At 40.5% G+C, this 26,055-nt stretch overlaps 1 protein-coding gene across 21 annotated transcripts in view; it reads left to right on the top strand.

The window, feature by feature from the left end:
• The window catches only part of Arpp21 (cAMP regulated phosphoprotein 21), a 186,376-nt gene that overhangs the window by 85,014 nt on the left and 75,307 nt on the right, over nt 1–26,055 (top strand). For 12 of the 21 annotated variants that reach the window (XM_008848203.3, XM_017801971.2, XM_008848197.3 and 9 more), the window contains 4 exons: nt 4,636–4,673; nt 6,456–6,515; nt 10,621–10,850; nt 18,438–18,671. In XM_008848203.3, the coding sequence (XP_008846425.1) occupies nt 4,636–4,673; nt 6,456–6,515; nt 10,621–10,850; nt 18,438–18,671 (562 nt within the window). The remainder of the gene's footprint in view (nt 1–4,635; nt 4,674–6,455; nt 6,516–10,620; nt 10,851–18,437; nt 18,672–26,055) is intronic. The other 9 variants (XM_029553601.1, XM_008848206.2, XM_008848210.2 and 6 more) reach the window with 2 other exon arrangements.

The raw sequence follows: 26,055 nt of genomic DNA, 5'->3' as shown, positions 1-26,055 counted from the left end.
ATGGCTTCTTAAGACCTTAGTAGAAAGAACTTTTTCTGGAAGCTGACCTTTTATTCTTCTGCTCCCTCTTTTATACATGTACTAACTTCTACACAAACATTTTTCCCTTGCACTCTGCTCTGGCAAGTCAAATATTTTGTGAATGAGTCGTTACATTGGAAACTGAATATTTATCACATAGAACAAGCATAACAAAATTATTATCCTTATAAAGTTATGCCCCACTGCTAGACACTGGAGAGCTGGGCACCAGAAAGCACTGTCTCTTGGATGCTTGCCTGGGGTAAGAATGGAACTCATTTAGCTTCCTCATTTGTTGATTCTAGACTCCACAGAGAGGTGGTTACAGGGAGAAGGGCCCTGCTTTGCTTTAACAGAGGTTAACAGCTGGGGGCATCAGTCCCAGGGAAAATATCCAAGGCAGTCATGACTGCTGTAAGGCTTTTTGGCCACATTGCAGTCTTCTCAAAGCAAAATCAGGTTTAAGTGTGACAAAACTTAGGTGTCAAGCTTGTACTTTCCTGCTCCACCAGACATCAAGTGACAGCTTTCCTTAAAGTGCTGTGGCTTCTCCCCTCAGCAGGAACAGAGGTCAGCTTCGGCAGAATCCTCACAGCCAATGCTGCGGCTTTAATAATTCCAAAAGGGTGGTGACCTCATATTGCAGGATAGAGTTATAAAATTAGTGTCCTGCACTCAAAATACATGCATAGAAAAGCCTCCACAATTATCCCCTGATATCATTAGTAAAATGATATTTTGTGTATTTCTAAGGAAAAAAACCCTCCCATTGTTTCTTATCTTCCCGCAAGCTCTCACAACCCTTAAAAGCACGAGGGGGAGAATTGCACCCAGTGTTTTTTTTCCCCCTCAGCCTAACAACACAGTCATGTTGCTGGTATTTTGTCATTGCCTACTTTCTGCCTATGACAAATTATCCCCATATTTAGCAGTTTAAAACTTATGCCCTCGCAGTTTCTGGGGGTCAGGCACATGGAGTGGCACTACCTTGAAGTCTGTCACTGGAGGTCTCCTCAGCTCTAAGATGGGCCCAGCTCCACCTGAAGGCTTGGCTGAGTCATGAGTCATGTGGTGATTGGTTGGCCACTCTTGTGTACTGGGACCAGTCTCGGTTATGGTTTTCTTACAAGGTGGGCTTCCTGAAGACTGCTGGGTATCTTCATAAATGGCAAGGATCTTCCCCAAGAGAATGTGATGCATGAGAGAAACAGGGCCCAATTGAAAGCCACAGTCTTATCTGATCTAATCTTGGAAATGACGAACTTCTTTTCCTGCTGAGTCTTGTTGGACACACAGACCAACCTCAGAACAGTTTAGGAAGTACACGCAAGGTTGTGAAGAGTAAGGGGGAAAGATCATTGGGGTGGCTGTATGCTAACAAGATGTCACTCTATCATCCACTGACTCAAACTTTCAAGGATGTAACATGGCCAGTGGAATTTCTTGAACATACACTAAGGCTCATCCCCCTCACCACTCTCATCTTGACAGCCTGCTTTAGAGGACTTTCACCTAATAACTTCCAGTTTCCTAGCTGATCATCATCACTGCACAGACCAATGAGGCACAAGATAATTTTTCACAAAATAACAGTTAATTTACATTAAGTCAGTTTTTAAATAAATACAAAGGAACCAGCATAGGGACTCTGGGTTTTAGAAACCTCATCTTTACCTTAACTATTCTTTAATTTTGTTTTCTCGAAGTTTAAAAGACAGAACTAACAAAACCAATTTTTCCCAGCAATTATTTAAATAATAGTTATTCATATAGATTCAACTATTGAGTAAATATGTCTATATATTTTGTTACTTGAGGTAACAATAGAGAGTTCAGAGATTTTATTATTTATACTTTAGAGAAACAAAAGTTAATCTTAAAATTGGAAATGTCCTTAAACATTTTCCAAAAGTGTCTCAGTGTCTCAGATGTGTGTGAGAATGTGTGAGAGAGGGCACGTGTGAGTGCACGCGTGGGCTTTTAGATGCAGCCATATGACCAAATTGGCATGTTGCCCTGGTGATTTTCTACAAAACATATTTCAAATATACTTTTACCATTTTTGATATCTTGGGATAGGACTATTATCTGACAAATAAATAGATGTATGAATACAAATTTAGCTCTCAAATGATAAATCAATACATTTCTAGAGTCAGTAATATTTGAAGGAAATAATTTATTTGGTGAGAGTTTAATCTCATTTTCTGGTCATTTCTAGCTGATGTTGCTAACTTTGGGAAGACTGGTTAATAAAGCAATACATTTCAGAAAAGCATGCCTTGCTGGAAGGCATTTTGTTGAGAACATTTATTTGTCTCCCAGGGGGCTCCTGCTTGACCTTCCAACATGTGTGGGGTCTGTGCTCTGGAAGCTGCTGACAGCACACCAGCTTCTAACACAGTGGGGGTGGGATGTGGGGGAGAACTCTAACACATTAGGAAAAATCATTTTTCTCCTTGTTAGAAAAGGAGCCTTTTATATCTTGGAATGCATATAAGTGACAGCTTTAAATGTTGTACTTAATTACTGTGACAATTTTATCTTTCTCTGCCATTAAGTATGCAAGTTATTAATACTCTCTTTTCCTAAAGTTTATTTCCATCATCAACTGAATCACAGCCCATAGCTGTCTCATTTATGAAAATGTGGGGAAGGGGCAACGAGATATCATTTGAGGACCTTATAACAAAAGTCAGAAACATATCCTTGAGAGATGAGTTTTGGGGCAAAAGAATGTTTGATTTGTTGGTGTCTTGCTATTTCATTCAAAGAACTGGAGTTGTTTAATTTCCTCCCAAATTGTACTAGGTTGAAAGGTTTGATTTCCCCCAGTATTATGAAGTCTGAAGACATCACCATCTCTTTCATCAACTCCTTTAGTGAAGATGATTCTCTGATTCCAGTGCCTGGTCATACAATTTTAAATTCTGTTGACTTCTTTCCAACCACTGAGGAGGTACTATGTCTAGCCTTTGACTTAGTAGAAGGTAGTGATTTCTATATCAAAATGAAGATGGAAGCCAGTATCCTAATTGCCCTTCTGAGTTCTGGCTCCATGAACAGCAGGTTTAAGTGCAAGAATTATCAAAAGAACCTGGGGAAATGGCTTAGTTGGTAAAGTATAAGGATTTGAGTTTGATCCATGAAACTCAAGTAAGAAACAAAGTGGGGTGTGGTAGCACATGTTTATAATCCCACTGGGGAGGTAGAGACAGGCAGATCCCTGGGACTTGCTGGCCAGGTAGGCTGGAATGCTCTGTGAGGTCTAGGCCAAAGAGAAAAACAAAAAGAACCTCAATGGTGGCCTGCAAATAGCTCAGTAGGTAAAGACACTTGTCACCAAGCCTCACAACCTGAGTTCAATCCCCAGAGTTCACATGGCAGAAGGAGAGAATTCACTCCCACAGGCTCTCCTCTGATCTCTGCATGTACCATGGTATACAAATGTAAATAAATGCAAAAAGAAATTTTTTGATGTGTCAATTTAAAAAATTTGCAAATTTTATACAATGTATTTTGATTTTATTTAGATCCCTTCACATATCTGCACACTCTGCTTTCTGACCGCCCACCGAAAGAATTTTTAAACCCAAACACAGCGCCTGAGGAACAATGTCTGAACTTGTCCTCTGGCTTTTACCCCACGTACTGAGTCACAAAGGGTCATTACTATCTCTTCAGTTTTATTTTATCTTAAAATGGATCTGCCATATCCCTGTTTATCCCTTTTATTGGTCACTTAGTCATCATTTTAAAAAATCTACACATATAATATGGTGTGTACACACCTCTGTTTAAATATCTAACATTCTGAAAATAGTTGTGTTATTTTCCAAATAGTCACCCCATTATAGAAGCACACCACTTTGTACTGACCTCTCCTTTTCTATGTCTAAATTGAACTTGATCCACCTTTCCTCAGCATATATTTTATCTTCCCTATAGAGCAAGGCAAACAAATTAAATAAGAATGTTATCGGTTTCCTATGTGAACAACTAGGAAATATCAGGAAAAAGACATCTGATAGCATTTTATAATTAGATTAAATTAGTTAACATTTGTTTTCTGCCCTGTCCCCATCGTTACTTAGGATTAATAACTGATGATATTGCTTCAATGTTGAGAGGTTTATAATCAATCTCTTCCTTCCCTGGGAGTGTATCACACTCAGGCAGGGATTACAGGACTTGGCTTCACAGCTCCACCGTCCCTAGGTGGGTCCTTTCAAATCTGTTTATTCTGTCTTGATTTGAACCTATGTCCTTGGCTGTTGTATGAAGCTGCATCTCCGCTCAGAACTTGACGATCACCTATTTCTCCAGCTGTTCCCCTCAGCTTTCTTCTGGTCCTGATCTTGACCTGGAACTTAATCTGTTCACACTTGGAGACTTCTTGATGAGAAAGTACCCCGTGCTGCCTGAGAATTGGTTACTCTGCTAACAATGCTAACCTATTTTTCTCCTTTTTAAATTCTCATCTTTTGTACGTAATTTTCTTAAATTTTTTTCCCTTAGGAAGGGAAAGTAGTTTTAAAATCAGGCAAGGATTTGAGATCAGTCAACCCATCCAGCATATCTGACACAGCGCCTTCTTTTATTTTTCTTTTTCAGTCAGTTTGCTCCCAGGAAAGCCTTTTTTTGGACAACAGGTAAAATGAAACTTGCTCTTTGTGTCCTTAGAACAATAGTCTGCCGTGTGTGTCTTGTACATTTTCATATACATATGTATCCCATGTAGAGGTGTGTACTTGAATATATGTATAAGTAAATGCATATATCTATGCGTACACACATATATATTCACACATATATGTTATTTAATTTGTAAAAAGCATTTGGTTTGGGGAAGAAGTTCTCTCAGTTACTCACAGAGGCTTAAATATTTCTCCTTAAAGTCTCCATTTCTGGTCTTCCCAAAATGTAACACTCGTGACCTTCGTCAGGCTTTAGAGGAAGAAGGGGTCACTCGGGCATGTAGAGCTCTGCTGGCTTATTGACCAGGCTGCTGAAAGCATTTGTGTATTTGGTGTCATCAGCCATTTCTTGTACCTTATAATTTCAAAGAGCTATGTAAAAAATAATGGATTAATATGCTTTTCAATTTCAAATTCAAAATCATTTCCCGATCTTCCTAAAAGGACTGAGATGAAAACTGTATCTAAAGTGGTTGTAGATTCATCAGTACAGCCGGCTAAAGCTTTGGTGAAGAGGTATTTGATATGCAGAGGATTCATAGTTTATAGAGTATCATAGGGAGAAAAGCAGATTTCTGTAACTTAACATATGCCTTTTTAAAAGAGTTCTAAACTGCCGTAACTATTAAAATGTTGCACTCATTTAATTGCATGTATTCCAGACAAATGAAGAAATTTTCATGAGTTGTACAAATCATATTTAAGATGAATGAACCAAACTCTGTCACTTGATTTAAAAATGCAGGATTCATAAATAAAGCAGTGGTTAATTTTATTTCAGGTGTCATCTTAATGGCTCTCCCTATAAGACTGATTAAAATTGAGGCTGATTAAATGCCAGTATTCAGAAATTTAAACTGGGCATTAGAAATAACTAACCTAAAAGAGCAAAATTGTCACCATTTACATTAGCAGTTGGAAATCTTCACATGATTAAACCCTGAGAGAACTGCCTCATAGATGAAAATGAAAATACAAACTGTGTCCATATAAGGGATTGCAGAACGACCACAAAATTCTCAGTTTTAGGGATGTATTCCCCATTTCAGGTAAAACTGAAGATTCAAGACAGGTAATTACCTTGCTCTGAAGCTTTCCAAAATGTCACACCCATACCAAAGATGTTAAATGAGTATTTACAGTTCGCTTCCACGGGAAACATTTCTGAGTTTTCTACCCCGTCATTTCCCTACCTGACTCTTTAATCCTATTCATTGACACTTAAATGTTCCAGATACTTACGTTGGACCATATTCAACATTACAATAACTGGTCATATAGGTACATTGTCTATATGAACATGTCTTGTTATTCTAAGCAGAAAAAATCAAATCAAATAACTCTTTTGCAAAAGTGAAATCTATAAGTATATTGTTTGAATAACTGCCTTTGGAATGTCAATATCTCCACTGGATTGAAAAGGTTAAAAAATAACTTTAGAATTACCTTAAGGAAAAAATCACAACTATTATTTTGAATGAAATTAAATCAGTTCCTTCCATTGCCCTCCTCCATTTCCTTTCCTCCCCCCTGGCCCTCTACCTAGCATAGGATAGGGATTATAATCATCATATGCTGCCACAGACTTAAGCAAAATTTAACATCACACAGATAAAACATAATATGCGGGATTGATTTACAAGCAAGGCTTGCTGTGGTGAAGTGCACATCCATTCGGCATAGGACATTGGATACCCTTAGGCTTTATGTCATAAACGTCCTGTTTTTCATTCCCAGTAGGCTCCAGGAAGACAGTCACATATGCACTGAGACCTATAAGAAAAGACAGCTCTTTCGGTTGGTATGGTTTCCTTTTTTAAAATGTGTTTTCAGATGATGTGGCAGAATCCATGTGAAATATAAGTGTATTAGTATGAGATATTTCTGTTCATGGAATTTAATTTGTTTAGTTCTCTCCGTGTAGCGTTTATCACACAGCTGGACAGGACAAGAGGCAGAAGGAAACTGGGAGGTCTTTACTTTGCTCATACTTCTTCCTGCTTCTTCCCCTGAGTATGTTTCTCCAGGGTTCACTGTTTGATCCACACTGTTAGAGCATTCTCAAATCTACTTTGTCTAATTACACCGAGTTAAAATTTATCTGACAGGGTGTAATTATACATACATTCCCAATACTGGTAAATAAATTGATGATAACTATTTTGGTAGCTAATTTTTAAATCAGTACCGTTGATCATAATACTTCAAACAGTATTTCTGAGCACAGCTTTAATTTCTAAAGGGAAACTGAAGTTTCTTTCGTTTGTAGTGAACTCTTTAAATCAAGATCTGTGTGAGAAGGGGAAGAGATGACTCTTTAGCTCTGTGCTGGGCTAAGGGCTCCATGAGAGCAGAGACCACTGCATTTCTCACCACTCTATCAAATGTCTTCCGAGATTCTTTGATAAGGCCAGTAGCAAACAGTGTTATTGAAAACACTATTTGAACCTGCAAGATGGTTCCATGGGTAGAGGCACTTGCTGCGAAGCCCAATGACACGAATTCAATTCCCAGGACTCACGCGGCAGAAGAAGAAAACCAACTCAGAGAAGTTGTCCTCTGATAGCCACACATGTGCCTTCATGGGGCACACACACACACACATATACACACACACACATACACACACATACACACACATACACACACACAACATACACACACATATACACACACAAACACATACACACACATACACACACAACATACACACGTACACACACATACACACAAACGCACAGATACAACACACACACATGTACACACACACACCACACACATATACACACACATACACACACAACACACACACATACACACACGTACACACACGTACACACACATGTTAAATGTAATAAAAAGTTTTAACTACTCATCTAGTATACATGTATCAATATATTGACAAATACTAGGATTCATCTCTAAGAAAAGCAAAACTCCAAATTCTCACTAATTTCAAAGAAAGAAAATAAGGAAAATGGGTAGATTATGTGCTGATCTTTTCTGGCAATCAGTTTGAATTTAGGAGCTTATCATTGTAGAATTCTCTTGTTCCTTTATGCTTTCGCAGGAAAAATAAATCGGATCTTGTTTTCTCACTCCTTTTGCTTTCTTAGGTTGAGCTCTAGTCTAAAACATTCCTCTTGGATCATTAGATTATCTTTCTTTGGCTTTTGAATGTTTATGAAAATAACCTTGCAATTTTTTCCATTGAAAACCTAGGGCCTGCACTCACACACCCTGTGATATAGATAAAATATGAGCTCTTACCTTCAAAAGCCAGTTCTTTTTACATAGCCTGCAAGACGCCTCCTGGCACAGCCACTCTATGCCTAGCACGACTCAGCAGACCCATTGTGTGTCCTGTCATTCACTCAAATCACCAAGTAACAGAAACTCAAACAACCAAGCACAAAGGCACTCAGATAATTATAACATCATAATAATAGCTCAAAGTATACAACACCCTTAACGTGTGGGCAGCACAATGTCAGAATTGAAGAAAAATATGATCAGTTATCAATAAGCAGAGAAACAACACAGGCTATGGGTATGCTTCATGACTACTGTGTGATGAAATGCTAGCTACCTGTGAAATGATAACCAGCTCCAGTGACAATTGTTTTCTTGGCAAGAACCAGGCTGAACTCTAAAAGGCATCCAAGCACGTGTTTTCCTGTGATGCTGATGATGCCGTACCCAGGTAGACATGGAATTTGTAGATAGAGAAATATGAATTACATCTTAATGCTTACATATCTAGAAATCGTAAAATGATTGAATAATTTTAATTCAAATTCAATCCATGACACTTCCTAAAAGCAGAAACTTCAGTTCCTTTTTTTTTAAAAAAAGCATAGACCTTGTTTTGGGATGGGCTACAAGAGTGGAAGGGGATCTTGGTCAGTTTGTTAACAAGGGAATGTAGTTTAAGTCCAGATGACTTCTTTGAGTTGCCTGAAATAGCTCTGCTAGGCCAAAGAGTACCAAATACAACCCAGGAAAAATGGAGGCTGCCTGCTTTACAAAGACAGCTGCAACCACACTGGAATTTTTATAAGTCTGCATTCCTGCTATGGAAGTGCAGATGTCATGGGAGGAGGGACAACTCACACACAATTGATGATGAAACAAAGAGTCGTCCCCATCTGGAGGGATTCATTCCAGCATGCTAGGACTCAGAAACAGCCCAGATCTTCAAGTCAGTGTTTACCTGTAATGAAGACCCTAGGTCTGCCACAGAGGAGACCATTGGCCCATTCCTGGTCTACTCGTAGATGCTAAAGAATGATTTAGCCAAAGAGGGGACAACATGAGAATTACACAGGAGTGGAATGAAGTTGAACTTCAACATTGGAAGGAAAACCAGGACTGGAGCACCAAGCCCTTGCAAAGGCAGCTCCCCTTCAGCTTGCTTCCCACAGCTTTCTTAAATTTTGAAAGAATGTATGAACTAATGCCACTTGTCTGCTGGTGAACACACTTGCTTCCTGTATCAGATGTCCTTTCCAGTGGCCATTGTCACCTGAGAACAGAGACTATAAGAATCATTGCTGAGGGAGTATTTTTATCTGCCTTGTGTTTTGAAAATGCTTTGTCTTTTCTGAGTTTTCTGTCTTACCCTCTACCCCCGTTGCTTCATAGGGTCCCAGCTGCCCTTTACTAGCTCTCAGATCCAATTACCTTCCTAAATTTCTCTGAAACGAACAAACGTTTAACAAGTAAAATTGAAGCATGGCCTAAAATTTTTGTGCATCTTCTGTATAATTTTGGGACATGCATTTCTATTACATATTCAGACTTCTAGGACTTCAAGAGGAAATGATTGGTTTTGAAAGATTGTCATCTAACAAAGCTTTTGAACCTAACTTGACATTTCGATCAAGCATTGACCAAGTCACATTGCATACTGATATGAATGGAGGGATGATAGTCATTGACTATGATTAATGTCCCCTTCACTTATTTATAGACCACGAGAGTCCTAGGGTCCTTTAATGATGCATTATTTTTGCAGAAAAAGTTTTGCAAATATGCACAAAATTACTCCTTAAAGAGATTAGAAATTAAAGAATCCGCAAATTTTATCCCATTTCTTGTAAAACACATACAACTTTTTATACTGCTTAAACATACCTGGGAACCCTCAAAACTCCCTTTTGGCCATTGGATCTTTTCCTCTTTGAATTTTGAATGAATATTTTCTTTCATTTAGAGAAGTTTTCAGAATTTCCACTGATGCCCTTAGAAAATTTCATGTCCATGTGCAGAGTCAGCTCAGTTGTTTCCATAAGTTTTTCTCTGAGAAGGAATGAAAAGCATTTCCAAAGATTTCAAAGGTTAACCTCACAGGGGAAAAGTTCTTGCCATGGGTTTTTAGAGTAATTCTATGATGGCTCTTTTGTTGAAATCTTGGTGAACATAGGTAACATGCAGAACATAAAAGTGGAAAATGAATTAATAAAAAGCTTTTCTCCCAGACCAATTATTTAATGCTGAAGAGAAAAAAATATTCTTTCATCGGAATTATTTTTAGACTTATGTAAGATGATAATTATTTCTGAACATTAATTCATTGTTGATTTGAGTCAGGAGAACTTACCCCCTTTCCTCTCTTCGAGAGAAATTAACAATTATATTTTATGCCATGTGTCTCTAATTATGTCTCCTTCACTTAAAGGTGAATCATGTGACATTTCTAGGTTTGGTTTTTCTGTGTATGATGTGTGTCATGTGTCATGTGTTATCTGTCTATACATCATCCAGGTATCTGTAACACTGTTAGGGTGTCACTCAATAAAAAGAGTCTATTATCAAGACTTCCAGCAAGGGCACCTATGCCCACCCAACCTGTCATGTGACATAATTTTGTTCCTATACATCTTTCTGGTGACTGCTCCAGGGGCAACAGAGATGGCTCAGGGAGAACTTCCGGGAGTCGGCAGAGCAGCTCAGAGAACGAGCTCAGGTGGTCTGACCACCAGCGGGCCTGGAGCAGCACAGATTCTGACAGCTCCAACCGCAATCTCAAGCCTACCATGACCAAGACAGCGAGTTTTGGGGGCATCACGGTGCTGACCAGGGGTGACAGCACGTCCAGTACCAGAAGTGCTGGCAAGCTGTCCAAAACAGGTGGGTAGCACTGAGTGGGTCCCCATCCTGGCGTTTCCTGGGTTCTACCCAAGCCACATGGTCTCCATTTTTCTCTGAGTTTCACTTAACTAATGGCATGACATTAATTACATTACATTGCAGGAGATCAGGGTGTGCTATTCAAATAGATTACTTTGTCCTTCCAGTTAGTCGTGGACTTAAAGTACATTAATTAACCTCTCCTTTCCTGAGGTTTTTACTGGTAAAAGTAAGTTATCACGGAATGTTCCTTGAACACAATAAACTTAATATTTACTTAAAGTTTAAATCACATCATTTTTTAAATACAACTGATTACACTGGCAATTGCGGATGGCAGTTATTTAACAAAAATTAGCTACTGTTTAAAAATTTATTTTTATTTTTATTTTATGTGTATGTATGTATTGCCCAGAAGAGGCTGTTGGATCCCCTGGGACTGGAGTTACGGACAGTTGTTTGCAGCCATGTGGGTGCTGGGATTCAAACCCGGGTCTTCTGCAAGTGTTCTTAACTGCTGAGCCATCTCTCCAGCCCCAGCTGTGGTTTTTAATGTCATATTATGACATGTTTCTTGCAGCTACCTTGTAAAGTACTTGTATTTAATAGGTTCAGTTCCTGCATTGGCATACTGTTAGTATGATCCTGGGTCTGTTATTATTTAACATATGTGAACCTGTTTCCTCCTCTGAGACATACAAATGATATATCCCTACATTGTACAGTTATTGGGAAGACAAAAGGCTTCAATATACGCAAAGCATTTTGAGTAACTGGCAATTATAAGCACCAGTCAATACAGGTTTTTACTGTCGCCATTGAATGTTTTTATCCCTGGTTTGTAGGTGAGAAAGGCAAATCTCAGGGAGCTTTCCTGTTTCCACACTGAAGATTGTTCTGTATCTTTCTTCTGTCTTTCTGTTTTCTCTGTGTGTGTTTCTTTTCCTTTCCAGGGAAACAGTCATATTTTCCAAAAGGTGACTCAGACAGTATTCTAGGTGCTTAGAGTGTAGTGATGAGCCACTCTACATTAACTTCAACCACCGCTTTAAACAGATCAGAATCAGCATGTTTCACTTGAGAATAGCAGACTCCCCAGCTGGAGAGACAGCTCAGTTGGTAAATTGCTTTGTAAGCAGGAGGACCAGAGTTCAGTCCCTCAACACTCACAGCAATGGGGAGGGAGAAACAGGTAAAGCCCTGGGGCTTGCTGACCAGTTATCCTAGTCTATTTTGTGAGTTCCAGGCAAGTGAGAGACCCCACCTAAGGGAAGAGGTAAACAGCACCTGAAAATGACACAAGATGTTGACTTCTGGCCTCTGTACTCACAAGAACCGAAAGAGAGAGAGAGAGAGAGAGAGAGAGAGAGAGAGAGAGAGAGAAACCCCATTGTCACTAGTAAAACTTGAACTGTGTTTCCAACAGACCCTGGGTGTCAGGTCTATGGCCCCATGGGAGACCTTTGGAGAGGATGAAGTTCGGTTGAAGTTTATTCACTGACCTCCCGCACTGAATGATTTTAAGACTCATGCTAAGACAGGAGAGGAGTTTGTGTAAAATCTGGGTCCATTATGCTGATAGTTTAAGATAATTATGTTGTTGACAAATTCCTCCTAGGAAATTATCTCCTGTTTTCTTACATAGGAAGTAAATTAATAATATTTAGTCAGAGACGGTACTATATACATACCTCAGTGCTCCTTGGAGAACGCGGGTGGGCAGGTGGCCTCTTCCTGTGAGTTTTGTTCACTGGCTGTTACGCTCTTGATTTCTGACTCTAATTAATTGCTCTCCCATCACACTATCACGGCAGCTGATATCCACACAACCCACCGTGGTGCACTTGAGTTCTTACAAACTAAGAAAGGTTAAATAGTTTTAGATCTTAAGATGCAGAAACCAAGTACCTTAAATGGTGCACTTAAAAATTCCAACACCCCAAAAGAGCTCTTACAATTTTGAAATTAATCATCATTTTCCATGCACCAACCCCCAGTCACTTCCAAAGCACAGCTCATTCGGAGACATTTAAAACACTTCAAGAATGCTAAAACGCCATGCTCTTTGGAGAACGATTAGAGATTATAAGTGCTTCAGACATTTTTTTTTCCCTTTTTAATTTAAGTGTCTGCATTTGAAAGCTTGTCAAGGAGCACGGAAAAGAGAAAAAAAGTAGTTTTTTAAGGAGATCAAGATACATTGTCAAAACAAACTTACAACTTCCCTAGATGGTTTTATGAAGTAAAGCTGCCTGATTTGCTGTCATGAGTTTAAGAAAAGCACAGGTTCCCAGTTTGTTTCCTTATTGTTCACAGTAGAATTGCAAACTTTTAAAGCCTTTCAGAAACTCGGTGTGGCTTCTGAAACATGACATTGAAGTTAGTTCTCTAATTCCCTAAGTCCTGGCTCTAAAAGAGAACAGTGAGGCATTTTCCTCACTGTTGGGATGTTGGAAACGTTTTCCCACATTAGTATAAAGCTTGGCTGAGGTCTAAGTGCACAAGTCCGTGGTGTCTCTAGACCCAGGCTGTCAGCCAGCTGTCCAGCACAAATCTGTGGAGGTCTAGGGTACTGTCACAGCGACCTTGGGAGGATCCCTGGAGTGATGTTAGTGCTATTTCCTTGGTGGTTCTTTGGGATTGGAGTCTAACTGTGTTTCTCTGGGGCTGGAGTGTAACTGAGCAATGAGGTACATACTTCCTTCTGGATCTGGCAGACTACACTGTTATCAAGGACCCCTCTTGTTGAGCTATAGAACAGTGTTGTCAACTTTAGCATTGCCAGAGTGAGAAAGACTAGTTACATCACAGATTGTGCCTCCCCCAAGACTCCACAGTCAGTAGGTGTTAAATGAAGCCTGAGAATTTGCCTTTCCAACAAGTTCCCAGGTAATAGCTGATGCAACCACCTACTATTTGAAATAACCTCTATGTAGACATAAGATAAAACTTTCCTTTTAATAATTTGAGTGATTGCATGAATTTTTTCTATGTACAAAAGTGTTTTGTTTTGTCAGACTCACTGTCAACGTCTTAGGATATTTTTATATTCTAATATTCCAAGTTTAATATTCTACTTTGAATATTCAAATTCCAGTGAGGGACATCTCATCTCTCTACCACTCCCTCCTCTTTATTTCTATTAGTCCAGTAACATAGCTGGGTTATTCTCTGTCTTCTAATGATTTGGGGAGCTTTAAGATACTGTAGTGAACTCTGACCACCTGAATCTGAAAATAGTTTCTAGAATTATTAAAAGACAAAACCTTTATGGTTTGGGGTTCCTGATTAGGAACATTAAGACTTGTGTAGGTTAAACAAGTGAAGGAAGCTTTGTTTATAACTATTGCTGTAGGAGTCCAGATGTAAAGATGGGAGTGAGAACAGAACCCAGCTCCAGTGAATGCTATCGTGAAAGTTTTAAGGCCCTGGTGTGAGCAGAGGAAAGAGGCGATGTTAGAAGGGAGATTGGTCACTATGATGACATCATCCCTGTGGTACTTTGATTACTACTTTGTACTAATTGAGAGCAGCATTCATCTCTGAGTATAATGATAAATATTTTGAAGACAGTTTGTCACCATGTCCAGTTATTAAATCAGTACTAGTAGGTTCCCCCTGAGAGCCTATGGACCTCCCCAGCCATGGGCTTTGGACTAGGTTTACAGTACCACTCACAAATATTCTCCTATGGAGTGGGCCTCAATTCAAGCTGAAGGTAGTTGATTACCCCCAGAACAATCATGCCACTATTGCATCAGGAGGTACATCTTGCCTGGCAGGTTGGTAGGATAGAACACAGGATGCATAGCTGGGCAGGAGATTTGATGACACTTCTCCACTCACAGCCTGCATAGCACCTTCTGGTGTTATGGAAACTAACCAAGCTTCCAGCTCTGTTCCTATGTCCTACAGCCAAACTATGAGAGCATTATAGTTTTTGCTAACCAATATTTTATATTTATTATTTTACAGTGTAGCAGAACTTCACATTGTACACTAAAAATATATACTTACAGCTTTTGCCACTTAGACCTTAATAAAACTGAATGAGGAAATATTGGTACCCAATACTATGTTGATGAGATTTATATATTATTCTAACTACATCAAGGAAACTGTTCACAAACCCCATGTATTTTATACTTTATGGGAAATATTGCAAATACACAAATCTATAGGTGCCGGCTTTATATCGGCCATTGCCTAGAGTTAAGTTAGAGATTAAGGATTGAGGAGGGACTACTAAAACCTATTGATTTATTTTGTGGTAGGGAAAATTTTCTAAAATGGGATGATAGTGGTGTTTGTGTTATGGTGGCAATATACTAAACGCTCTCCGATTCTAAACTAATAAAAACGAATTTTATGCTACATGGGATCTATCTCAGAAGAGCTGTTGAAATGACCACAAAAACCTATGGACTTAAAAAGTTTTCAATTTTACAGTGTAGTGAGTGTAGTGCCTCTGTTCGACCGCTTGGTCATGGGAAAAAAAAAAACAAAAACAACAAAACCAAAACCTAGGAATGTGTATAGTGCCTTGTCCACTGAGGAGCCAGAGGGCTTCCCTGCCTCCTCTTCCTCCTCCTCCTGGTCCTCCTCCTCCTTTTCCTCCTCCTCTTCCTCCTGGTCCTCCTCCTCCTCCTCCTGCTGGTCCTCCTCCTCTTCCTCCTTCTCCTCCTCCTGGTCCTCCTTGTCCTCCTCTTCCTCCTCCTCCTCTTCCTCCTCCTCCTCCTGGTCCTCCTCCTCCAGTTCCTCCTCCTCCTCTTCCTCCTTCTCCAGTTCCTCCTCCTCTTCCTCCTCCTCTTCCTCCTGGTCCTCCTCCTCTTCCTCCTCCTTTGCTCCTTCTGTACCTTTTCTCCTCCTTCCTCCTCTTCTCTTTTTTCTTCAACTTCTTCCTCCTGCTTTTCCTTTCTCCTTTGTTCCCTTCTCCTGTCATCATCCTCCCCTTCCTTCTCTCTTCCTCACCTTCTCTTTCCTCTTTCTTGTCTCGTTCCTCGTCTTTTTTTTTTCTATAGTTTTTTTTTTTTTTTTTTGGACACAATGGTTTTAAGTCAATTTCATAGTGAAAAGCCTACAAGTGTTTCTTCTACTATATAGAGTCAACTTCCAACAGCCAATTCCTGCTTATCCAGCCCCAGCTTGCTTCTTCTGATGACTGCATTGTGAAAGAGACAGAGTAGCCTGAAGACAGGCTGAACACTTTTCCTGAGACCACACACCTTTGAATGTAGATGCATTGTATCATTTCTATCCCTGCTGTTGTTGGTTGGTTCTGTTTTAGCATTCAAGTAGTATCAGGACCTCAAGTCATTCATTCTGTGATGAAACGCCACATTCACCTTTGACTGATGACCTCAGAGTCGTTATTTCAGTGACATGAAGTCAAAGCTATCTGTAGCATTTTCCATATTTCTTTGGCATCCTTTATTTTCCTCTCATTACTCAGAACTCCATCACCATTCTAAACCATTTCATGGAGCACCCTGAACTAACCCACAGATTTGCTGTTATTAATAACTAATTCATGGGAAAATCAAAGGAGATGTTGAGCTGAAAACATTAACTGCTCATGGAAAGGTCATCATTAAATCTTAGGATCTAGTTCAGTCAACGTTCATCAAATTCCATATCTACCATTATCTAGCTGTATGAGGTAGCTTGGAGTACCGACTTCTTTTTACTCACTTTCTCAAACTATGCAGGCAGTCATACACTGGTTATTAAAACATCTGTCCAGAGGTTATACATCCTAAGTGTTTAGTAAACAGTGCCATTCCCTTCCTGCAAACATACTGTGCTTTCCAACAGCCCCTCTTTCCTGCAGTTGTCTATGCTTCCAGCCCTTGCCACTTAGATTAGAAGGTCTCTAGTTTCATTCTAGGGCACTTGTTAGAATTCTTGGGAAGATTATTACCTATTGCTTATGGTTTTTGTCCTTCAATGGCACAGAGGAGTATACTTTTAATGCCAAAAATCAATAGCCATGGGCTAATGATTTCCTCAGTTTTCTTTTTAACTCTAGTTCATATTTAGATGAAGACAGGCATGGTAGAAGTGCTGGGGATTCTTTACTCTTGTCACAGTGAAAGACACTGAGTTCCCTGTGAACATGTGCTATGACAGGTGTTTTTCTTAGCTCATAGTGGAGGGAAAGGAGTGACAGCTACTGATAATTCCACTTGGGGAATTCACACTGACCCAGCTAGTATGTAATACACAGCTCTATAGACTTTTCTACTATTTGTATTCAACCCAATCTGAAGGACGTTTGATCAGTGTGAGGATCAAGCCTTCCTTGGTTCAGCCCATGGTTGTATTAATATGTAGGATACAGTATGCCATTTAAGCTCTATGTGCTTAGAATCAAAGTAACAGTCTCTGCTATCTGTCACCCTGAGTCTGCCAGGCCCAGTATTTGACTGATCACATCAATAGTTTTTCTTGATTTAGGTCCTTACTATCCAAAGTTCATGTTGCCCCAGCTTTATGAGAAAAGGAAACTAATACTTAGAAGTTCAAAGTTACCCCTGGTCAAAAGGTGGGAAAAAGAGCCAGAATCCAGATGTATCTGTTTCTTCTCAACTCTCAATTCTTTACATGCTGTCCTAAATTATTCTAAATTATTTTCTCTAAAGAAGATGCTATTTTAGTTTATTCTTTTTAAAGTTTTTATTTATTTTTTTATGTCTATGAGTGTTTGCCTACATATGTGTTAGTGTACCATATATGTGCCTGTAGCCCATTGAAGTCAGGGAGAAGATGTTGGGTTTCCTGGAACTGGATTTACAAATGGTTGTAAGCCACCATGTTGATGCTGGGAACACAACCCCAGTCCTCTGTGAGGACAGCCAGTGCCCTTAATCCCTGAGCTGTGTCTCCAGCTATTATGTCTTTAGATTTGTTCTGTCACTGGCTTCAGGTTTAATTCAGTGCTAGAGCTCTTGCCTAGCATGTGCATGCCCTGGGATTCTGTCCCCAGAATCATAAAGTGAAATGCTTTTCACTCATACATGTTGTTCTCTCAATAGACATGGTCCTGTTTTCTACTAATACTGGAGGCAAAGATATTGTTTCTTATCATACCCTTACAAAATTTAGCTGTGCAAAAGCTGGAGAAATGGAGTCTCAGAACCCTGCTTGGGGACGTATAACTTAGAACCCTCTCAGCTTGAAGTCTTTTTAACCTCCACCCCATCTGTGTTTTCTCACTCAGTCTCACACAGTAAGGTACTTTTTTATAGCATTAATTACTTGGGATATGGGAATTTGCAGGCACTGAGTTCATACCTTTGAAGTTCCATTTACCAATTTATTTCCTAGCAGGATGTGTGCAACATCTGAGGGAGTGCTCATTTTCAGTCCTTCTTTTCCTAGAGAAACTGGGACATCTGAAAACCATGGCATGAAGATTTCTATAAAAACGAGCTCCAATGTGGGAAGGGCGTTTATTAATCTCCCCCCTAAGCTTGCTCCTCAAATTCCCTAATGCCCCTTATGAAGAAGTCAGCATTTAGATGTTAGCTGTTTTCTCTCTGCTTCTCTGGGTACTACATGCTCTGTTGATTCCTATCTCCGTGCCAGGTTCGGAGTCTTCCAGCAGTGCAGGCTCTTCGGGCTCGCTGTCCCGTACTCACCCGCCTCTGCAGAGCACAGCCCTTACCTCCGGTGTGGCAGCGGGTTCTCCTGGCTGTATGCCCTATGCAGAGAATGGAATGGGGGGCCAGGTCCCTCCCAGCAGCACCAGCTACATCCTCCTTCCACTTGAAACTGCCACAGGCATTCCACCAGGAAGCATCCTTCTTAATCCACACACAGGTCAGTCCTTCTCTGACTTACTGGGGACATGGTGTTATCAGAGTTTTGTTCTTCTGCTTGACCATTTGAATGTGCTAGCAAGTTTTCTGAAAAAATTCTGAATAGGAAATAAGGTATGTGGACTGATTTGCAATAACTTTGGAGAAGAGTAAATTTATAGCTATATGTACACTCCCATATCTACATTTATGTAGATCAGATACTTCCCTTAAGAATCCTCTTCTCAGGGGCTAGCACTGTAGCTAAGAGGTATTTAACTCGTCTGGCATGCCTGAGGCCCTGGGTTTAAATGTCCAGCACTGAAGAGGAGGAAAAGGATGAGGTGAAGGGACAGGAGGAGGGAAGAGGAGGAGGCAAAGGTCCCTTTCCCTTTGTCCCTTCTTCTCTGCCTATGAAGAGCCTTATGGTCTTCTGAGATCTAAGATCAAAGACAGCAGCATCATAAACTGGATTACCCATCCAAAGCTTGATCCTTCTCACATGTATTGCTCAGTGAGCCTGCATCACATCAAGCACTTTTTTTCTTTGCTTTTTGAGACAGGGTCTCCCTGTAGCCCCAGCTGGATTGGAACTCACTATGTAGACCAGGCTGGCCTCGACCTCAGAGATCCACCTGCCTCTGCCTCCCAAGAGCTGAGATTAAAGGCATGCACCACCACGTCTGGCATATTTTTCATCCCAAAACATTTCAGGCATGTGAGGAATCACTTGAACTACAGCAGGCTCCTAATTATAGAAGGCGTTTCTCACTATAGAACTTCTCCAGCTCCTGTGAAGGAAAAAGAACCAGCAAGAGCACAGAGGATAAAGAGAGCAAGCTGCTCAATAACCTCAAAGAGAGAAGAGGCATAGCCTGGTTGTAGTGGGCTTGGAGAAATACTTCCCCCATTGGCCATGGCTACTTTCTTGAAGGATGACTTCACTAGTGGGTCAGATAACTTCTATGCTAAATCCAAAGGACCCATCTCCTTTCTGCAGGACACTGCTCAACCAGAGAAAAGTCTGCTTTGGCCCCATCCAAGGCTTGTCAATATCTTGAGAGTGTCAGGATCACAAGTTGGGAGGAAGAGAACACTGGTGGCATCTGTCAGATAGAAGCCAGAAGTGCTACTGACCTCCCTGAAAAGCAGTGCACAGCCCCTCACCACACAGGATTATCCTATTATGCATGTCAGTAGAGCTGTGCTGGGGATCAGGGTTTGACAAGCTTAACATTGGAGAGTCACTTCTTAAGAGCTCTTTATTAGTGATTTGAAAGAAATCATGTCTTCTAGAAAGAGATCTGAAGTTTCTCTCAGGTCATGGTAGAGTGTAATTTCAATTAGCTGAACTGTAAAAGTACAGTAGTGCCTAAGTGAGTCACACAAGTGGTCTGACTTGGTGGGCTCACACGTAGAGTGCTACTAGTAATTAGGACCCTCAGTGCAACATGACAACTATGGCAAAATAGTTCCTGAAGTGATTGCACATTTTTGAAAAGCATAGGGTCCATTCTCAGAGCATTGTTTAATTGAAACCTTCTGAAAGTCCCATAAGCTTGAAGGAAAAGAAGCCATTATCATTTTCTTGAAACCAATTTGAAAGCCTCCGATTAGATACTTTTGAGTCATTTCTGAATGATTCTTATTTTTATTAGGATGATTATAAGCATCAAAGTAAATTAAAAAAGACTGGAGTTATAGCCATTACTAAAGTCCTTACTGAAGGGTGATCAACTTGTTGACATTAAAGTCTTTCACTGTTAATTGACATAGAAGGTTTGCAGAGAGGCACATGTGTGGGACATTTGTTTTGCATGATTTGTTTTAAGCCAAATTACAGTTTCAAAAAGCACAACAGAGTATTTTAGGGTACAATGTAGAATATTATTTGTAATGATAGTGTGGCTGTGCATGTGTATATTATCATCTCTAACCTCATTTATTGAGCAAAGAAATTGACTTCTGCTGATACCAAGTCCCAATTCTTATTATTAGATGGCTATAATCAAAATATCTCTTTGGAGAAAGGATCTCGATTAGAGAAAAGGGTATAGTAACACTGTTGAATGTCTTCTACATACTCATTTGTCTGGTCTGGCAGATGCAAGGAATTCATATTTAACCATATTTTATAATATGGTTAAATAGTGAGATATAAAATTCACATTTCCAAACTAGGGAGATTGCTCAGTGGTTAAAGCGCTTGCTGTGCAAGTCTGAGGACCAGAGTTAACTCATGTAAATGTCTGATGATGGGTGTGGTGGTTTGCCTATAACCCCGGTGCTTGGAAGGCTGAAGCAGGAGATACCTAGAGCAAGCTGCCTAGTAAAACGAAAAAAATCGTCAAGTTTTGGGTTCAATTGAGATATCCTGTCTCAATTAATAAGGTGAGAAGTGATTGAAGAAGACTTCAGACCTCAACCTTGGGCCTCCACAAGCAGAGACGTAAATGCACACCAGTACACACACGTATGTTCCCACATACATGGAACATGTATACATGTATGTACACAAACCACACACATATACACGTGAGAAAAGAAATGACATTTCTATTTCATGGGTTGAAAATCATGTATGCTTAGGGCATATCTGTGGTATGTGTGTGCATGCAGGTACGAAAGCAACACACCATGTGGTTTCTGACATAACCTCTAGTGTAATTTGCATCTTCTGGACTGCAACCCATCCTTTACTGTTGTCACTGTGGGCAAGAAACCAACCCCCTTACCCTTGCCCAAGCACATGGCAAAACGCTTTGGTGCTAACCACCAACAGCATCTGACTACTTCGTGTTCCATGTTCTTGGACTTGGTTGCACATCTTGATTGTTAGCATATTTATAAGCTCCTTGTGGGAAGAGGCTGTACTTTAATTTGTTTACTACACTAGAATGAGTGACAGAATTCAGGCACAGTGCAAATACTCCATGATTACTACTGAAATATTATCTGCAAGCCATTACATATGTTCATCTAGATAGCGACTTCTCACCTAGTGTCATGTATTGGGGAATATGTTTCTTGCATGAAGCTATAATTGGCTGAGTCAGTGAGATAGGTGAGCTTATAAAGGCACTTGCCACCAAACTGGACCATCTGTGTTTGATCCTTGGGACAAGCCTGGTGGAAAGAGAGAACTAACTCCTGCAAGTTGTCCTTTGAACTCCAATTGAATACTGTGGTACATGTGCCCATGTACATGTGTTTGTGTTCCTGTGTACACACACACACACACACATACCACTAAATATATATCTACACACAAAAATCCCACTAAGTATTTGTAATAATTCTATAAAATTATAACTGGCAAAATGTCTCTTAAACCAGGAGACAAGCAATGATTTGAAAGTGCTAAGACGCCCCCATGCATGTGTCTACTGCATAAAACAAAAGTGAAACTTCTTTTGCTGGGACAGGTGGCTTAGCTCTTGCTTAGCCCTCAACATATGACACACAGAGAACCCATCTATATGCTCTTGCAGATCTCCCAGTACAACTACAAGCTTGAATTTTGTGTGTATGTATATGCAGCAGTGCATGTGTGTGTGGTGTGTGTACCCATGGGTAGACAGAGGCCAGAGAAGGGTATCTGGTATCCATCCTCCTCTGTCACTCCGTCTTAATCTCTTGAGACAGAGTCTCTTGCTGAACCTGGAGCTAGACTGGCAGCCAGTACGCTGCAACAGTCCTGCAGTCTCTGCCTCCCACAGCGCTGGGGGAGCAGGCAAGCACGTAGATAACCCCAGCATATCACATGGACTCCAAGAATTCAGTCAAGCCCTCATGCTTATGTAGGAAGCACTCTTACCCACTGAGCCATCTCCCCATTACCCCCGCAGGTTTGAATTCTGTCTTGGCCACAGACTTCTCTCACGCAGTCTTACTTGGGACCTCTGGCTTCCTCTTTGCTGTTCTGGGGGTGGATGAATGAAAATCCACAAAAGACTGGACTCTTCAACAGAATCTTCCTTCAGCTCTCTTGGATCCCAGCCTTCTTTGGGAAATTTTAGCAGAGAATTCTTCTTTAAAGAGCTACTTGCTTTTAAAGTAGTGCAATCTAGAAATTCCAACCAGCACCACACAAGTGCCATGACTGCCCGTTATGCTGTCTTGCCACTTTGTTTTGTTCTCTTTCAAATGTCCCTCCTGGGTTTCCACGTCGTCATTCTTTAACACTCCTGCTCTGTCAGTGCACCCTCACAGGCTGGGTCAATCCCTGCCTATCCTGCACTTTGGCCCCATTTGAATACAGTGCCTTCTACAAACTAGGAAAATTCTTCTGTCCACGCTTTCTCCTTCCTTTTTTTTTTTTTTTTGAGACAGGGTCTCCCTGTAGCCCCTGCTGTCGTCCTGTAACTCACTATGTGGACCAGGCTGACCTTGAACTCACAGAGATCCGCCTGCCTCTGCCTCCCGAGCGCTGGGATTAAAGGTGTGCGCCACCATGCTTGGCCTCTCCTTCCTTTTTAAATTACCCTTCTGTTAAGTAGATAGTAGAGATAATTTGGTGTCATGGGTTTATGACTATTTTTACTTCTTATGCCAGTTGCCCTTGGGTTTATTGCCTTGTTACCAAGACATTTATAAACTTCTTTTGGGAAAGGGGAATACTCAGGTTCTTTTTGATACATTTATTGATGTATGTGAGCACACACACATGCAAAGCATGTCACAGTGTGACTGCAGAGGTAAGAAGGGGAGGCCACCCTGTGGGAGTCAGTTCTCGCCCCCACTGTGTGGATCCTGGAGATCAAACTCAGGTCATCAGACTTGGTAGCAAGAGCCTTTACCCACTGAGCCATCTCACCAGCCCATATTTTGTTACTTTAAATGTATTATTATTATTATTATTATTTGCTTTCCTGCAACCAATAACAAAGCGTTCAGCCCTGCAAAATTATTCAATAATTACATATTATTAAAATAATAACTAATGCCCATTCAGTGTTGATGTGGACCATGGAACAGTTTTTTGGCTAATTCTATATGTTCGAGAGATCAACCTCTGTCTCGGACCCTGCTTTGAACTCAAGGAGCCCCAGCTTATTTCTGGTATCATGCATGCTGCGGCCCACTGGGCCTGATCCTGCAGCTTCTGCCAAAGTGGCTGCTGCCAGACTGGGTAAGCCCAGGCCCAGCCAGGCTTTTTTTCCCCTGCAGTCAGCAGCAGCTGTCACTCAAACTAATTGCTAGTATTCAGTGTAATTGTGTCTGGATTGGTAAAAATCACAGAGCACAGAGAAGCTGCTGCATCCTGACTTGAAAGCCAGCAGCCACCTGGCCCAGGTATCTTGGGAAGTTGCTTTTGTTCTTTTCTCTGGTATCCATGTGATTTCCTCCTGGCCCGCAGCTCCACTACCTTTCCTGAGTGAACCTAAAACCAGCATTTTACTCTTTCTCCTCTTGCAGATGTAGCCATCTCACTCTTAGGAACCCTTAGAAGTCTCATAGGCAATTATTTCCAGTCATCTCTTTCTTTGCTCCACAATACATTAACCACATTTCAAGCCGAGGATCTAGAATTTATCATAAAGGGTGTGTGAGCATTTTGGGTCATATTCTAACCTGAATTACAGGCAGATTTTCTGTACTTCTCACTGGCTAAAAGTAATAAAGCATTAAAAAAGCAATAAAGGCTTCGTGTGTGTGTGTGTGTTGTATGTACATGTGTGTGCATGTGTGGTTGTATGTTAATGTTCATGTACTTCTGCAGGTGTACATAATCGACAGCATGTGTTCTTCCTCATGAGCCATCCACCTTGGCTTTTAAATATATTTATTTATTTATTTTTATTTTGTACGTATGTTATACCTGAATGTATGCAAGTGCACTCCTGTCATTCAACACCCACGGAGGACAGAAGAGGGTGTCGGATCCCCAGAAACTGGAGTTACAGATGGTTGTTAGCCACCACATGGTGCTGGAATTCAAATCCAGGTCTTCTGCAAGAGCAGCCAGTGCTCTTAACCACTGAGCCATCTCTCCAGCCCCCCCACCTTAGTTTTTTAAGACAGGGATTCTCATTGGCCTGGGCCTGTCCTGATCAGTCTAGGCTGGCTGGCCAGTGAGCCCCAAGATTCCTCCCATTTCCACCTCCCGTCACTGGGATTACAAGTGTGCACTACTATGCCTAACTTTTGTATGAGAATTCTGGCACTCAAACTCAGATGGTCTTATTTGAGTGACAAACACTTTACTATCTGAGGTGTCTTCAGAGCCCCAAGATCTTTTCTCTCCCCCACTTTCTCTAATCACTGATTTTTATGTAAAATAATTTTGTATGTTTGCTGCAGTGGAGATGTTTTAAAACTTAAGTATGTAAAATTTCTCTTTTCTTTTTCTAAAATACAAAACCAAACCATAACAAGAAAATAATGAGAAAATTTAGCATATTAAATAAAAGTTAAAAAATAAAAATACTTTAAAATTGAAGTAGCTTTTGGCCTTTCCCAAGTTGCTGGCTTTGGAGAACAAAGAGATAACAAGATTTGAATGGAGAAGAACCTTAGTTTTTAAGAAAAAAAGTTTAAAATATCAAATATATCTAAAAGTAATTGCCAATGATGGGGAAACAAGTGACTGAACATTAAGACTTTAAAAAAAATAATCACTAGCTGGGTATGGTGGTGCATGGCAGTAATTCCAGCATTCAGGAATTTGGAAGTAAGCACGAGGTAAGGGGACCCTGCGTTTGCTGCCGCCTGGACTGTAACAGCAAAAGAAGTCACTGGATTGAATAGACTTGTTTTCAGTGGACCATTTCCTGTTGCTCCATTGTTATTGTGAAACTGCTGTTAGAGCTTCCTTTGTTCTGAGACGTGTCTTCATGGATACTTGAAGTTTCTTGTTACAGACACGCAAATACGCTTGTGCTCAGAATCTGAGCAGTCGTGGAGAACGGCAAGTTCTCGTTGCCAATCCACAGAGAGCAGTTGCTGTCTGCATTTCATTTGACTTGACAGCATCAACCTCTGCCTCCCCAACATGCCTTGCTTTACTTTGTAAACTTAATTTGCCTATGAGCCAGGAAGTGCATAGGCAAAGTATGTGAAAATTCATCACAACTCATAGGCCTTGGTGAACTTTTAGATATGAGAATACCTTTGTAATCATCCGTCAGACTGAGACTCAGACATGTCCAGCCTTTCAGTTGATTTTCTTATGCACCCTCAGCGGTAACAATGGTTTATCACATTATTGGTTGAATCTGCCCGATTCTCGAGGAAGTACATAGGATTATACAGTACATGCCTTTTGTGACAGATTTCTTTCGCTTAGGGTATTTGAGTTAATTCACTTACTCCTATTTCATAGTCGTTTGTCTTGTTTCATGAGGTCCACATGTGCTTTGTTTCCCTTAGAACATTCTAAAGGAATATTTTGTTTCCTTGGGTCA

The sequence above is a fragment of the Nannospalax galili genome, unplaced genomic scaffold (assembly GCF_000622305.1).
Source record: "Nannospalax galili isolate Female #2095 unplaced genomic scaffold, S.galili_v1.0 scaffold603, whole genome shotgun sequence".
Taxonomy (NCBI): Eukaryota; Metazoa; Chordata; class Mammalia; order Rodentia; family Spalacidae; genus Nannospalax; species Nannospalax galili.
The sequence above is the reverse complement of the archived record's forward strand: the minus strand, read 5'-3'. Positions and strand labels throughout refer to the sequence as shown.